This window comes from Cryptomeria japonica, chromosome 6 (genome assembly GCF_030272615.1).
Source record: "Cryptomeria japonica chromosome 6, Sugi_1.0, whole genome shotgun sequence".
Classification (NCBI taxonomy): Eukaryota; Viridiplantae; Streptophyta; class Pinopsida; order Cupressales; family Cupressaceae; genus Cryptomeria; species Cryptomeria japonica.
Window position 1 is genome coordinate 644,231,929 of NC_081410.1, and position 15,010 is coordinate 644,246,938.

The 15,010-nt window shown below is 37.7% G+C and overlaps 1 protein-coding gene across 1 annotated transcript in view; it reads left to right on the forward strand.

Moving 5' to 3' along the window:
• Positions 1 to 3,370: 3,370 nt before the first annotated feature.
• Positions 3,371 to 15,010, forward strand: part of LOC131068651 (protein AUXIN RESPONSE 4) — a 45,812-nt gene continuing 34,172 nt past the window's right edge. The window contains exon 1 of the mRNA XM_058003886.2: positions 3,371 to 4,768. Within this exon, the coding sequence (XP_057859869.1) occupies positions 3,485 to 4,768 (1,284 nt within the window). The 5' untranslated portion in view covers positions 3,371 to 3,484. The remainder of the gene's footprint in view (positions 4,769 to 15,010) is intronic.

A 15,010-nucleotide genomic window follows, 5' to 3' on the forward strand; every position in this document is an offset into this window, starting at 1 on the left:
ATGATGAGTTTTTTCAAGCCAACTGAAGGAATCTTGTTGAGTTTAAATGTAAACTCACATATTTCATGATCATGATGTAGGTTTCTACTACAATGGAGATCCCAAAAGAAAGTTTCATGACGTTGCTGAAAGAGGGAGTCATACTAGTGTACAAGAAGGACATTTATACTACACACTTCTTCCCCACTAGAAAGAACAAGATGAATCAAGAAGAACTTAATTTTCCTCATGACTTTCTAAGAGATAAGAAGATCACCAGGGAAGATATTCAGCTAGAAAATAAGAAGGAGAGGCCACAACTTAGCCAATGGGATACAGTAGTGGATCTCGATATTGAGTCTCCTCTAGGTACCTCTGGGTGTGATAAGGCATAATGTAGTAATAATATTCTCGGTGCCTGGGATTAGTGATGATTTGCATTATGTTTTTAGAGTTTTTTTGTAGTGTCTCTCTTGAACTCTTTGATTTATGTACATTTTGAGTAGCCTATGCTTGCATATTTTGGACTAGACAATATGGTATCGTAGCAGCTTATAGGATACTTTGTAGTGATCAATAGTGAATTGAAACTTGCAATGTTGTCCTATGTTCTATAAAGCTTTTTGTACATTATCATTAATATAAAATTAAAAAACAATTTATTACTATATTATATTATATTTTAATAATCTTTGACTTTTATGTTAGTGCAAGTTTTTTATTTTTTCTTATGTTAGCAGGTATTTATTTTCATACACATATTATTTAAGCTTGCTTAGGTTATTAGGAGTGTTTAATATGAGGACACATGACAAAATACTCCAACTACACGTGTAATTCTCTCCCTTACATGGATTGATGAATTACACACCCTCTTTTGGCTTATTGTGCCACCTATCATAACCACTATATTGTCATTTCATAAGTGGGTTATAGGGTAGTTGGGTTTCTCACCCTCTTTCGACTTTATGTGCCACCTTTATAACTCCTTTTTGTTTTCATGTAAGGAGGTTATGCCACATGTTTTGGCATTTATCAAGTAGGTAAAACCTCCCATTTTTTATGGGGAGTGGGAGTTAATGCACCTCTTGGGTGTATATGCTATTATTTTTTTATATGATAAGCATTATACTCTCACCTTCACTAGTTCAATGATAGCTTGGTGAGAGTCTTCTCAAAATTCTCTTCTTTGTCTCTATTTCTCTCATTTTAAATTTCTCTTCATTCAGCTATTTTGATCTTCGATTATCTATTGCCTGGAGTTACATGCGATCTATGACCAACATCATATCCTGGTTCAGTTCTCAGTTCTTGCAAACTTTAACATTTTCTCTATCTAACTTCCATGAGAAGGTTGTCAAGGCTACAAGAAAAACTTGGTACAAAACTATGGTTTCATATAGTGACAATACAATTTTTTATAATTCCTCTAAGTGGCTTAGAGTATCACAATAGAGTGTTATTAGTTTAGGCTCTACTAACTATTGGGTTAATGTAAATTAAAGTTGGAATATGGGAATACACTTGGATTAAATGTGACTAAATTATTACTATAGTTGAATGCATTTTAGTTGTTGTTGTATTTACAAAAATATAGGTCTCATTTTAATAGAACATAATAATATTTGTATACTATGTACCTCAATTTCAAGATGACTTAGAATTTGTATAAGTTTGTACTATTACCAGCACAAGCATTAGTTTTCATGCCATAATTTTATAGTATTAGCTTAGATAGGTAGGGATATGCAAGAGGATCAATAATTTGTTGTTCTCCATGATGAAGTCCATTTATGATTATAATTTGTTTTAATGTTTCAAGTATGTCCAATCAAATATTAAAATGGTCAAAGGTTTTCAACTTTCATATGCTCTTTTAACAAACTTGTTTGTTAAGTAGGAGATATTTTACATAGCAAGTCCAATTATGATATTGCTATCATGATTCAAGTGTGTAGTTTTTGAGTCAAACCCATTGACCCATGTTACATGAGTAGTGGTTCACGAGAACCCATCTCTAATGAAAATGAATGGTTCACTTAGCACTCAATGCATCTAGGTGATGCTCACAGAGGTGAAGCATCACCTTGTTTGTTTTAATGCATATATCAATTCGTAGTTCCTATATATGTTTCATGACTCATTAGTGATGCATTTGGTACTTACATAGATGTTTGATGGTAAAATCTATTTTTGAAGTGTTTATTTTTAAAGTAACTTCATATGCAAATTATAAAATAATTTTGTAGTTTCAAATGATCCTTTTGAGAGAATTAGATGGTCCTTAATTATGTAATAGCCTTATTTTTTCTTGTAAAAACTATATAAAATATTTGGATAAGGATAAACACTAGCAACATGTTTTACATCTTGTAGTTGCTTCCGGTTTTTATTGTGTGCCTTTTTTTACATCAATGTTTCAGATCACACTTTGTGATCTATCATCAAGATGCTAAGAGAATGCAAGGACATGACATATGGTAAATTGTAGCCTAAGGCCAATCCTATCCTTGCATTCTCTTAGCATCCTGATGATTGGCCTTAGTCTGCAATTTACCATCTGTCATATCCTTGCTTTCTCTTAGCATCTTGATGATGGATCGCAAAGTGTGATCCAAAACGTTGATGTAGTCTACAATTTACCATTTGTCATATCCTTTCATTCTCTTAGCATCTTGATGATGGATCACATAGTGTGATCTGAAATGTTGATGTAAAAAAAGGCACACAATCAAAACCATAAGCAACTACAAAATATTAATATGGATTGTGGAAATTTGATTATTTTAATATTTAACATCCTTAATTTTTTCATTTCTTATTCTCTAGAACTTACACATTTAAAATACTTCCCATTTAATCCCATTAGTTTGTTATGATTATTAGTAGAATCTTATTTAAACTCATTAGTTTGTTACAATTATTAGCAAAATCTCATTTATATAGGAATGTAATTAGATTCTCACTCTTGTATACATGTTTACAATAAGATGTTTCAAGATTTGATAATTTGTTATCATAAACCTATTCTCCTCATCAATAATTTTCACGATATGACAATTTTCCATTCTCACCTATCAACATAATCATTGTGTCCGACACATAACTTAATTCTTAATACATATTCAATCTAAAGAAACACTAAAAGATTAACATACAAATGTACATCACACTAACTTTAGAATATATATACTACAATCTTAAAAAATACATATATACTACAATCTTAAAAAATAAATTAAACAACCAAAATATTAATTTAAAAAAAAAAAAAAACCTATCGACCAAACCATCTTACAAAATAGCCATTGTGAAAGGAGTCGCAGCTTTAAACTACCCATTTACTGATTCGTTAGGGTAACATTAAATATAAATATATCCTATTTGTCAGATACAGCGGAAATATAAATGTACCCCGCACACACAGTAAGTCCAGGCTACCCGACAAGATCCATTATCTTTCAAAGAGTGCACGCGTTCAGTTAGTATGCAGTAGTAGAAGAATATGGAGGATAATTACAGTGGAATTACAGAGATTCAACCTCTTTCTCCACAGAAAAAACAAGAAGATGATACGAATACCCGCCAAGAGTTTGAATCTGCGTCAGGGGAAGGACTTCGAAATCGGAAGCATGCCGCTACATCAGATGAATCTGATTCTAATCTTAATGTCAATGGAAACCCAACTATTAAAAAGGTTGAATCGACTCCGAATGTCTTCTTCTTCTGGGCATTCTTTGTGGGCATAATCTCGATCGTTACTCTGGCCTTCGTAATATTTTCCTCTCTAATCAGACCAGGAGACGAGAAAACAGAGTTCCTAAGCATGCCTCCTGATTTACGCTCACATTATAGCAAGGGCAAGATGATCAAAGTGCAAATTGGGTACGAGAGGAACTACATCCAAATGTTTGTAAGAGATGAGGGACCTAGAGACCATGCAGAAACAGTAGTTTTGGTTCATGGTTTTGGAGGCAGTTCATACTCTTTCAGAAATGTCATGTCAATGCTGGCTTCCAGGGGAATTCGTGCAGTTGCACCTGATCTACCTGGCTTTGGTTTTTCAGACAAAACAAGCTTACAAAATGATAGGGAATGGTCTGGTTTTATTGGGAGGGTTAGGGATGTGTACCTCGAGATAAAGGAGAAGGGCTTGTTCTGGGCATTTGATCAGCTAATTGAGACAGGAGAAATGCCTTACCAATTGCCATATAAAAAAACCAGAGTCACCCAAAGCTACCAAGTGATGCAATGCGGGGCAGAAGAGTTGGGCCGCAGTTTGGGACAGGTAATTGAATCCTTAGCTCTTGGGCCAGTGCATTTGGTTCTTCATGATACAGGATTTGAGTCTGGTGCCATTTGGGCTGCCAGCAATCCTTTGTTGGTTCGCAGCGTTACTCTCATTGATGCAACTCCACATCGCCCTTCTGTTCCCTTGTGGATTCTCAAGGTGCCAGGATTGAGTGGGGTGGTGACCCATTTGTCCTTTTTGCAATTGGGTTTATTTAAAATCTGCTGTTCAAGGGCCATTGATAGTTCTGCAGCAGAGGCCCATGGGTTTCTCTTGAGGACCAAGAATGCTGCAAAGGCTATTGTGGAGATTACAAACCGTGCAAATTTTAGCTTTGACTTTGAGGCTTGGGCAAATGCTGATCAGATAAAAGAAGTGCCTATCAAAATACTCTGGGCGAATGAGTGGTCCAAGGATTGGCTGAGAGAAGGTCATCTGATATCTGAGCGACTCCCTCGTGCAGAGTTTGTTTCCCATAGTGGTGGGAGATGGCCTCAGGTGAGAACAAATGTTTTGATTTAAATCTGGAAACTCTTACATTCTTTTCGTTTCTATTTGCTGTACGAATTGGTCATGATTTTTGAGTAGTTATTTACTTTTAGCACTAAGGAGTATAACATTTAGGAAAGGAAGTAACCGAAAACTGGTGCCAAACACCGTTCCTATTGTCCTGTAAAAAAAACTATATTTCAAAACCAGAAGCACCTCGTTGTGCATTTACTGAAGTTGCAATGCCTTATGTTGCATGTATCAACACAGCCAACATTCTGGGCATCATAAGTTGCAAGCTAGTTTGTACATCTTCACTACTCCCTTTTAGCAATGATGGCACTCTGTACCATATAGCTAGCCAATTCACCACTTTTTCTTTGAACACCATATGAATGCAATTCACCTCCTATTTTTGAAGTTCAACTGTTCTGGTAATGTAGATTTTTCTTCCTGAATTGTCCTATTAGTTTTCGTAAATGGATCCTATTGCCAGCTTTCAGTTTGCAGAGTTTTTTATGGGCTGATCGTGACTCTCCCAGTAGCTTCTAAGCTAATTTCACCGCATCAATTGAGTGGAATTCATAGAGACAATTAAAAGTTCATTTTTTAACATGGTTATCGAGAGATGTGTCTCCTACCCTGATTTGCGTCTTCCAACCAGAAATTGACTCTCCAAAAAACTTAGAACAAATGTAGTAAAAGTGGAAAAAAAGGAAGGCAAATAAATAAAATAAGCTTGCAGCAAAGCAAAGTCAAAGGGAAATAAGGAAACCATGCCACACGAAGACAAAAATCCATGCAAAGTTATAGTGATAGTATCTATTGATAGTGTAGACTTTTTGAGCTGGACATAAACAGTTGTATGACTGATTTACTGTCATTATAATGGTCTAAAGAGAAACTGCCTTTACTATTTAGCCAACAATATTGAGTGTGCTCAACACCTATATTACCTTACTTTCACTAAACCATTTAGACTGGTTATGGTACTGTTGGTTCACGTTTTATCATCTACCAAACATTAGAATAAGATACCCAAAGGTACTCTATCCTCTCCTGAAAAATCACTGCTGATTCCAAGGTCTATATGTGTGAACAAGCGACTTTAGTGGGATAGCTACTTGGGTAGTGTATGCTGAAAATCTCAAGGGGGACTTACGTTTACGAATGTCTTTTAAGCTTCTGGACTTAGATGGATTTATCAATTTTAGGCTCTTTCTTTTTTTTTTTTGATTTTTCAGAATTTAGACTTTCAAAAAGGGAAAAACGGGATAGGGTTTAAGAAAGCTGGTCTAAACCTACGAGTTCTAGAGACGGTATTAACTGGGTGATCTCCGGAAACCGCACTTTGCTTTGCCACACTAAGGACAACTACACAAAGCGGGTGCAATCTTCAATGAGTTGTGCTTATGATCGAAGTTTTGGCATACACAGGGGATAGGCAGAGATACATCGTTAATTAATACTAACTTTGCACAGTGAAATGGAAATTATCCATTCACCAAAAGTATGAGCAGAGATACATCGTTAATTAATACTTATCAAATCCTTCATTCAATTCTAACAACTTGAAAGCAAATCTAAATTAACTTCTAATTAATGTGTTGAGGAAATTGAAACCATGCTAATCACTCAAGTAACAGAGGTTACAAATCCTTAAGAGAAAGCGCACATGCAATGTATTATTTGAAAAAATGACCTTCACGCAACAATATATCAAAAACCTCACTCTCCAAATGAGAGGAGGTAGCCTTATATAGTTTCTCAGAAAATAATGAACGACCGAGATCAAATAGTGATCAAGGGCCCAGATTGAAAGTTATAAACCTTAGTTAGGGTTTCCCAAAACTCTATTAGTTAGAGTGAACAAGAAGGCAAGTGGCACAACTGCTATTCTCACTGGGGTGAGTGTCCAGTTTCCCTTTTTGTAGATTCAATGTATCTGGACACAATAAGCCGCACCTCCTCTAGGGTCACACTTGGCAAATTGCTGATTTGGAAGTCAACCATATCCATGTCATCGGTACAAGTGGCGAGAGTATCTTCCCAGCCGAGTGCTTGTGTCAGGAAATCTTCGTCTATGCGCATGAAGCTCGAGCCTTTGGAGAGATTTTCCTTGAGAACTGGCCCAGTAACTTTGAAGAAGTTTCCTTGAACTTTGGCCCTCAAATTCTCCGCACGCAGATGCTTCTCTCACACCTCATCCTGCTGTAATATCTTAGCTGCCACAAAGAAAACCTTGTCTTGAATATCTTTGATGATTTTTTCAAATTTTACACACTTATTCTCGGATTTTCTCAAAGATTTAGCCCTTGTAACCAAGGTAAAGTACCAAGTGTTGAAATCATACAGGTCACCATGTTGGATGAATTTCCTGTTTACAAGATCTTGCCGAGAAAGTCCCCTGATTTCCTTTAGATATGGAATAATCCTCTTTTGAATATCTTCACTATCTTCCCAAGCTTCAGCCATGTCTCAAAGTCTGCTCAATAAGGAAGATGTGGACTCATGTGCTGCTATCAGGTTCTCAATGAGTATGCCAACACGTTTTGAGGCATCCGTAGTCCATTCTTTCACTTCTTTGAAGGTTGCCTTCATGTATTCATACTCCTTTAAGGACTCTTGCGGAAGAGGTATGAGCGGAGTAACAAATATCTCATGATCAAGTGGCTTAGTTAGATGGAGAACATATTTTCTCCATTGTCGATTCTCTTCTTCAACCTTAATTCTTTTCTCCTTCTCCTTGGCTAGTCTTGCCTTGATGGTGTTGCAAGAATCATCAAAATACTGGACCTCTTGAGCCTGAGTAGGCTTACCCAACTCTACTGTAGTAATCTTATAATCTTCCGGAGCAACATTGTCCCGAGTTTTACCTTCTTTAGGTACAGCTACCTGCACTGTTCTGAATCCTGCATTATCTCTTTGAATTAAAGAGAATCTCTTGGCTGGTTTGGGCAGTCTTATCTCAATCGGTTTACTCACCATAGCCAAGAATGCTGCCATGTTCTTCTCTGAATGATCCTCTTTAGGAGCCTGAGCCTTTATTTTTTCTTTTAGCCAATCTGGAATGGTTGATTGCTCCATGCCACTTTCATCAAACTTATTCTTTGTTTCCTTTGGTCTTGTAACTATACCATCTAGGAACTCCCTTGGAAACTCAGGTTCTTTAACCTCTACATTCTTAACACAATTCGGCTCTTGGGTTGGTTCTTCCATTACCTCTTCCACTGAAGGGGAAGGAGCTATTACTCCTATATCAATATTCATCCTTTGTTCATCAGTTGTAGCCTTGTTTGGAGCAGCGGATGTAGCACTTAAGGTCGACTGACCCTCGTCAGATTTATATTTTCTGCTTGCATCCCCGACTACTTTCTTTCCTTTACCCCTTAGAGAATTTTCAGTGGGTTCTTTCCTTTTCCTGGACCCAACACTTGACGAAACACCATGGATTGAAGACATTGACTCATTGGTCCCCATGAGATCATATGTGAGATTGGTACCTTTGGATTTAAGATCTTTTGCCTTCTCACTTGCCCACCATTTCGAATATTCAATTATTGGTCTCATAAGGTCACTCAAGTCCGCCCTCAGAATCTGACCAATTAAACAAGGCAAGGGACTCATTTCTCAGTTTGTCAAAGTGAGGTTGCTCAAACTTGGGATCCTCTTCAAGTTGATCTGCTACTCTAAATACTTCTGTTGTTCTAATCAAATTCAGAGGAAGTTTGGACCACAATCTCTTTTTGATTTCAAAACTGTCGGCTGCATCAGCCCAATAGTCTTCGAGATCCGGTCTATGCTCAAATATTTCACCATCGACTCTTTTCATCTGGTGAAAAGGGTCAAAATGTGCTCTAGCCTTATACTAGAATAATGGATACCAAGCAAGTTCCTTTTCAACACTAGCAACAGCCTATGACGATGGACATGTCTCCAATCCATTTCCAATAGTGAGAGAAGATGTCCCTACCTTCTTCTGCTTCTCTCTTTGAATGATCATATAATTTTCCAGCTGCCTGACAACTTCAAGCAATACTACCTTGTTGGTGGGATACATAGGTAACTTATAAGGAGATCCGGAGAATCCTTGAATTCTTAGATAAGTAAACTTAGGATATTGGATGTACCAATGCCCGAATTTGCTGATAAAATCTCTAGATTCTTGAGAGAGCCTATGATGCAGACCACCTTGGAGTGTCCTAGTAATGTGCATTAAGAATGCATCATTGATTCTTTTGAAGTGAAATTTTTCCTCTAAGTGCAACTGCGGGTAGCAATCGTAGACAACAAATTGATTTTCTTTATTTCCCACTTCCCCTCTACAGGTGAGTCCTCTATATCTGTAGGTTCGAGCAAGAGAGTACACCAGATAGGAACTCATATAGAATGTCCTGTTTTTCTCTAAATCCTTCAGTTGGGTATCAAGATTATCTCTTATAATCTTTGCCCAATCAATCATCTTCACTCCGGTGTTTATTTCATTGATGAAGTAGTACATCCAAGGCTCAAATGGCGCGCCTTGTTGACTACCCATGACCTTGTTTAGCAGAACCATCAAATCTCCAATATCTTCCTTGAAATATGCTCTTATAAGATCTTTAGGTAACTTGGAAGCACCTTTCCTTGGTTTTTCCAACCATTGATGGTTGATGTTGGCCTCATATTCTTCAATGTTATCTTGGTATAGCCGTGTTGCTTCTTCTTTGGTCATGTAAACAGGGTTATGATATTCAGGGATGCGGAAAGCTTCCCTGATAAAAACATCACTGACATTTGCCAAGACTCTCCTGTCAGGTGCTATGATCTCTCGGCTTATAGAATTATAGTGTTTAGAGCTTTCCACTACTAACTCAACACATTGCTTTGCTGGAAGGAAACCAGCAGCCTGTACAATTCCATTTCTCATCATCTTTCTGGTAGTTGCGGTAGGCATCAATTTGTCAAGGCCATACATTCGCTTCTTGAACTCCCTCAAGTTGATATGTCTCAGGTTCGTGTCTCCGACCAGCTTCCACTTAGACCTCATCTTGGATTCCGGAGGGGAATCCTTATCCACCAAAAACTTCATCCTGACTGCGAGATCTGCAAACTAATCAAACCAACTTAAGTTAAAATTTATACTTTTAAGAGTAACTTGTGAGTTTGGTGGCTAAGTGGTTGGTATTTTCACTTTGCTCTCGACACTTGGTCATAAAAATGAAATTTTCACATGTAGGTATTCTGAGAATTCTGAAGAATATGTGAAAACCTAGAGAATATCAAATTCTGATTTTAAACTTGAACTCAGATTATAACTTGGAAGACCTCATTCGACCTTGCTTGGATAGGCAGAGAATAAGAAAGAAGAAAGGAATAGTCAAATTAGCATGATCTCTCTTATTGAAAATTTGGATAAAATCTTTAGAATCTGCTAACAAAGAACTCAGAAAATTTAATAAATCCGCCTTCAAAACCAACTTCACCTTCGGTGGAATGAGAAAAAAAGACAAGAAGATAGAAGGAACTTTCAAAAACTCAGAAACTTTGATAGATCTGCCTCCTATCAGCTGGTTTATCTCCAAAATCTGCGTATGTTGCAGGAGAATAAGGTTGAAAATGATACTAAATGTCTCTTAACTTCTCAAGAATATGTTCAATCCTTCGAATATCCTTCGAATATCCTTCAATCTGCAAGAATGTCTCTTAACTTTGCTCTCAACACTTGAAGGTTCAAACTCTTGTGAAAAATAATGAAGGAAGGAATGTCTTATTTGTATTGAAGTTGAATTTCGTAATTAGAAACATGCAGATCCTCTCTAAAATCTGTTTCCATTTTGATTTCAGTCTTCAACGTTTATGAAGAAAGTTTCTAATTCAGCTTCAAGTTGCATAGTCATCATCCTTGAGCTCGAATTCCTTTGAATGCAACTTTCTATTTCGAATTCCAGTTCCAAAATCAACTCAATCTCTAAAATTCATCCCTTAAGAAACTTTCTATTTTCAACTCAGTTCGAATTCTCCAAGATCATGTTGACATCACTCGGAATATTCCAATTTTCAAACTTAGTTGACCTCCATCAAGGCGGACTTTGTTGAGTTTGATCTTATTAGGGTGGACTTTTTCCCTTCCAAACACCTAAATTTAACAAGGCGGACTTCTTCACGCTCCCTCTCCATTATCTATGGGGCGGACTTTAGCTCTCCTCATAAGGTGGACTTTGAATATCTTGGGAACTTGGGCGGAGTTTTGGAGTATTGTGTACCTTAAAAACTCCTTCATAGGGCGGACTTCATGCACTCAACTTCAAGGCGGACTTTGGAGGGGGGACTTTCATACCTTACTTGCACCATCATCATCATCTATAAGGCGGACTTTTGAACATCTTTTGCTTGTCTTACCTCCAAGTAGGAAGGCGGACTTTACTATCTTCACAACCACGGTTTACCTTGCATTGAACCTCTTAAAATACCTCCAAGGCGGACTTTCATGCATCCTATCCATGGCGGACTCAAGGTGAAGGCGAACTTTCTTGCCTTGGGCACTTGATATCTTTAGTATATACCATGAGGGGCGGACTTTGTGAGTCTTAGCCAACACTCACCTTAAGCGGACTTTTGCAGCTCACCACACTAGTCACCTTGAGCGGACTTTTTAGCTCATGCTTCAACACTATCTACCTTGCTTGGAGGGCAAACTTTTGTTAGACTTTTACTTAGGGCGGAGTTTGTTAACCCTTACCTTAGGCGGACTTTGAATGACTTGACACCTTGGCTATTAGGAATAGGGCGGAGATTTAATAGTCTCCATCATTCATGGGGCAGAGTTTTGGAGTCTTGGTTACTGTTGTGACGTATTCACACATCGCCCCATTGCAAATGGGGACCCCTGCTTTTTGCTTTCTAGGGTTTGTTTTCTAGGTCTTTTAGGATTTTGTCGTTAGCCTTTGCAGGATGAGTGCTGTCGAGGGGATCGTTGGATTACAGGCTTTGCTTGAGCCAGGGTGAGTCCACAGGGCCACAGAATTAGGGTTTCTTTGGGAGTCTTCCGTAGGGCCTGGTTTTGCTCTCGTTGCTAATTGTGTCTTGCTTTGTGAGTGGATATCATTCTTGAAGGTCCGAGCTAGGTCGAGTTGGTGAGTGATGAAGTCTGAAATGTCATCCTGATCTTCAAATGCCCTGAAATTTGGCTAAGTCTGGAATGTCCTGATCCTGAAATTTGGCTAAGTCTGGAATGTCCTGATCCTGAAATTTGGCTAAGTCTGGAATGTCCTGATCCTGAAATTTGACTAAGTCTGGAAAACTGAAGAATCCTCCAAAAACTAGATTTTGCAATATAACTCCTGGAGGTCCGAAACCACTCTCAAACATCTTGAAAGTATATATGGAATATAACTTAAAGTATAGGAATATACTTAAATGTTATATTCCATAAAATGATCCTGACGGAGAGTCCAAAATGTCAAATTTCGCTCCTGACCCTTCCAGAGAGTCCAGGGCGAAATTCTTATAGGGCCTGCCCCTGGAAAGACTCTTGAACAAACTTAATTTTGATGTCTTCTTGTTGATGATTTAAGGTATAAAATGCTATGTTGAAATGAAATTATTATGTGTCCTTTATCATCTTTTTGTTCGTCTTGCAGTTAAAAGACGACCTTCTCCAGCCCAGCATCAACAAGGACGACCTTCTCCAGCCCAGCCTCATCAAGGATGACCTCTTCCAGTCCAACATTTGAAGGAAAGACAAGGTGGCATCCCAGTCATCACTCCTCCAGTCGGGTTGGTCCACTTCAGCATGTCCAGATTCAATGTACTTGACTCATCAAAGATGGCACTAACTTCGATGTACCTACGTCGGCTATCCATTGGTCGAATATTCCAGAGGAGACATGTGTCCAAATAATGCAATTATTTCATTGGTCAGAATTAAGTTTGTTGTAACAAACCCTAATTAGGGTTTCATTGTAAAATCTTGGCCATTGATCTCAAATTGATCCAAGCCATTGAATGGTATTGTGGGCACTATATAAGCCCTGGCTCTTCATTTGTAAAGGCTAATAGTTAGTGAATGGGAGTCAACAATAGTTAGTCGGTAGTTAGAAGGTGAATAGTTAGAAATAGTGAATAGTCAGTTGATAGAATAGTAATTAGAGTAGAATAGAAAGAGAAGGCAAAGATTGTTGCCAAGATGTTGTTGTAAAAGGCTTGTAAGACTTCATTGAAGAAATGGTGAAATCTATGAGTCGATTCAACAATTTGCATGGTCTCTATACTTCTCAGATTTGATTTCATGTTATTAGATGAGTGGAAGAAATGTGTTTGATTGATGGTGAAATTCGTATATCCATACTACTAGCAGTTTGTTGATTGCAGACTTGCCTTGTGTAGTCAACTGGAATCGTTCAGCTTAAGCTTAACTTCAATTGTCGCTTCTTCACTGATATGCATCAGCCTCTATGCTTGTAGCGATGATCTGAACATCATAAAGCTTTTCCTCCAAAGATTGCACTAACCTTGTGGAGATGGTCCTGGGATGTCAAAACAAGACTTAGTTAGAATTTCATCAAAGGTCATTCATTGCTCCTACATTCTTAGTATCAAAATTAGATCCTTTCCTCGCCCTCGTCCTTTTTTCTTTTTTTTCAAAATCTAGACTAGTGAAATCTTGTGATTCCAGCAAATCAGACGTTTAGGTCGTCAAGTGTAAGTCCCCTTGTGATTCCAGCAAAATCACATCATACCACAAAGAGCTTATCCACACGTAGAGATCCTACATAACAGAACCTTGGAGTTACTCTGACTGATCCTTCAGCGAGATCTTCAGCAGTCGGGAACTTTGTTCAAGAGAGGATAAGGTACCTTTAGGTATTTTATTCTGTGTTCGCATGTGCATGAAAACACATCAACAGTTACCTTCACCTTGGGCGGAGTTTGAGCTGGCCATGATGTTAGGAAGGCGAACTTTTGAGTCTTGTTCAAGGCAAGGTAGGGCAGACTTTTCCCATCTCAGGCACCACATACCAAGGTGGACTTTGAGAGACTTAGGCACCTTCTTCATCATGGGCGGACTTTTGATCTTTCCTTAGGGCGGAGTTTTTGAACTTCCTGTCATAACATTCACCATCAAACATTGATTAGCCAGACTTGGAGAAAAACTTGAAAACTTCAAAATTTGATAATTTCACCAATTTTTGCTAGATTAGAATGATATTTGAAATCCAAACTCAGGTAAAGCATCCGAAGCGTCATGACCCCTAAAATGTAGGAACTTAGCTTTTTGGGTCAAAACTTGGAAATCTTTGATCGCGATCGATGCAGGTCGATGGTACCATTGCAAACCCTAGGTCCCCACTTCGAAAAAGCAAAAAGCAGACATACCTAAAAAATAGGGAAAACTTTTTAAAAATAGCCATACCAGGGATCGGGCTAAAAATGCCAAAACCGAAACTTCCTAAAAAATAGGAAAAAGCAAAAAAACAAACTTTCAAAAAATAGAAAGTTGTCCAAATTTGTTCAAATCAATTGCATTCTTCGTTCTTTGGCCTTTCTAGGCACTTTGACGGCGTCTAGACTCTGCTATCACTTGGCTTGCACAAACTAACTTCAATCTTTAAGACTCAAACCGTTCAAAACTTGACAGAACCGAGCAGAACTGAAGCGGAAGGCCACGGGGCACTAACAAAAACCCTAGAAAGCAGGAAAGGAGAGGGTCCCCATCATCAATGGGGTGATGTGTGAAAAAGGTCACAACAGGTACCAGCAGCATAAGCAATATTAATTTCAATTTTTGTTTAATTTTAAAGTCACCTTTAAATTTTACCACTGTTCTTGTTTTCAAAGTTTTATATCATGATATTTTCTGGAAATTATTAAATTATATTAAAAAAAATGACATCTCTAAGTACCCCGTCTCCTATTTTTTAAAATTAGCCGTACTAGTACTAGTACCAGTCTCCAGTGTTTCCAAATACCCGTCTCCTGGTAACTATGCTTTTTATTCTATCTTTTTAAAGTTTGTATTTACCTGTATACTAAACTATAATTAGGTCTTAAGGCAGCTTAATTTGAGATAATTGAAGACATAGACCAGTCTTCCATGTTTTTATCTGTAGTGCTTTTTCTTCTATCTACAATGAAAGAGGCTAGTAAGTTATGATGATGATTTTTATCAATACGATGACTGGTTTATGAAATTTTTGTTTTCAGAATCATGTTATGAAGCTATTTTGGCAGGTGAGACAAATTGTAAGTACTGACAATTACTGTGTCCGA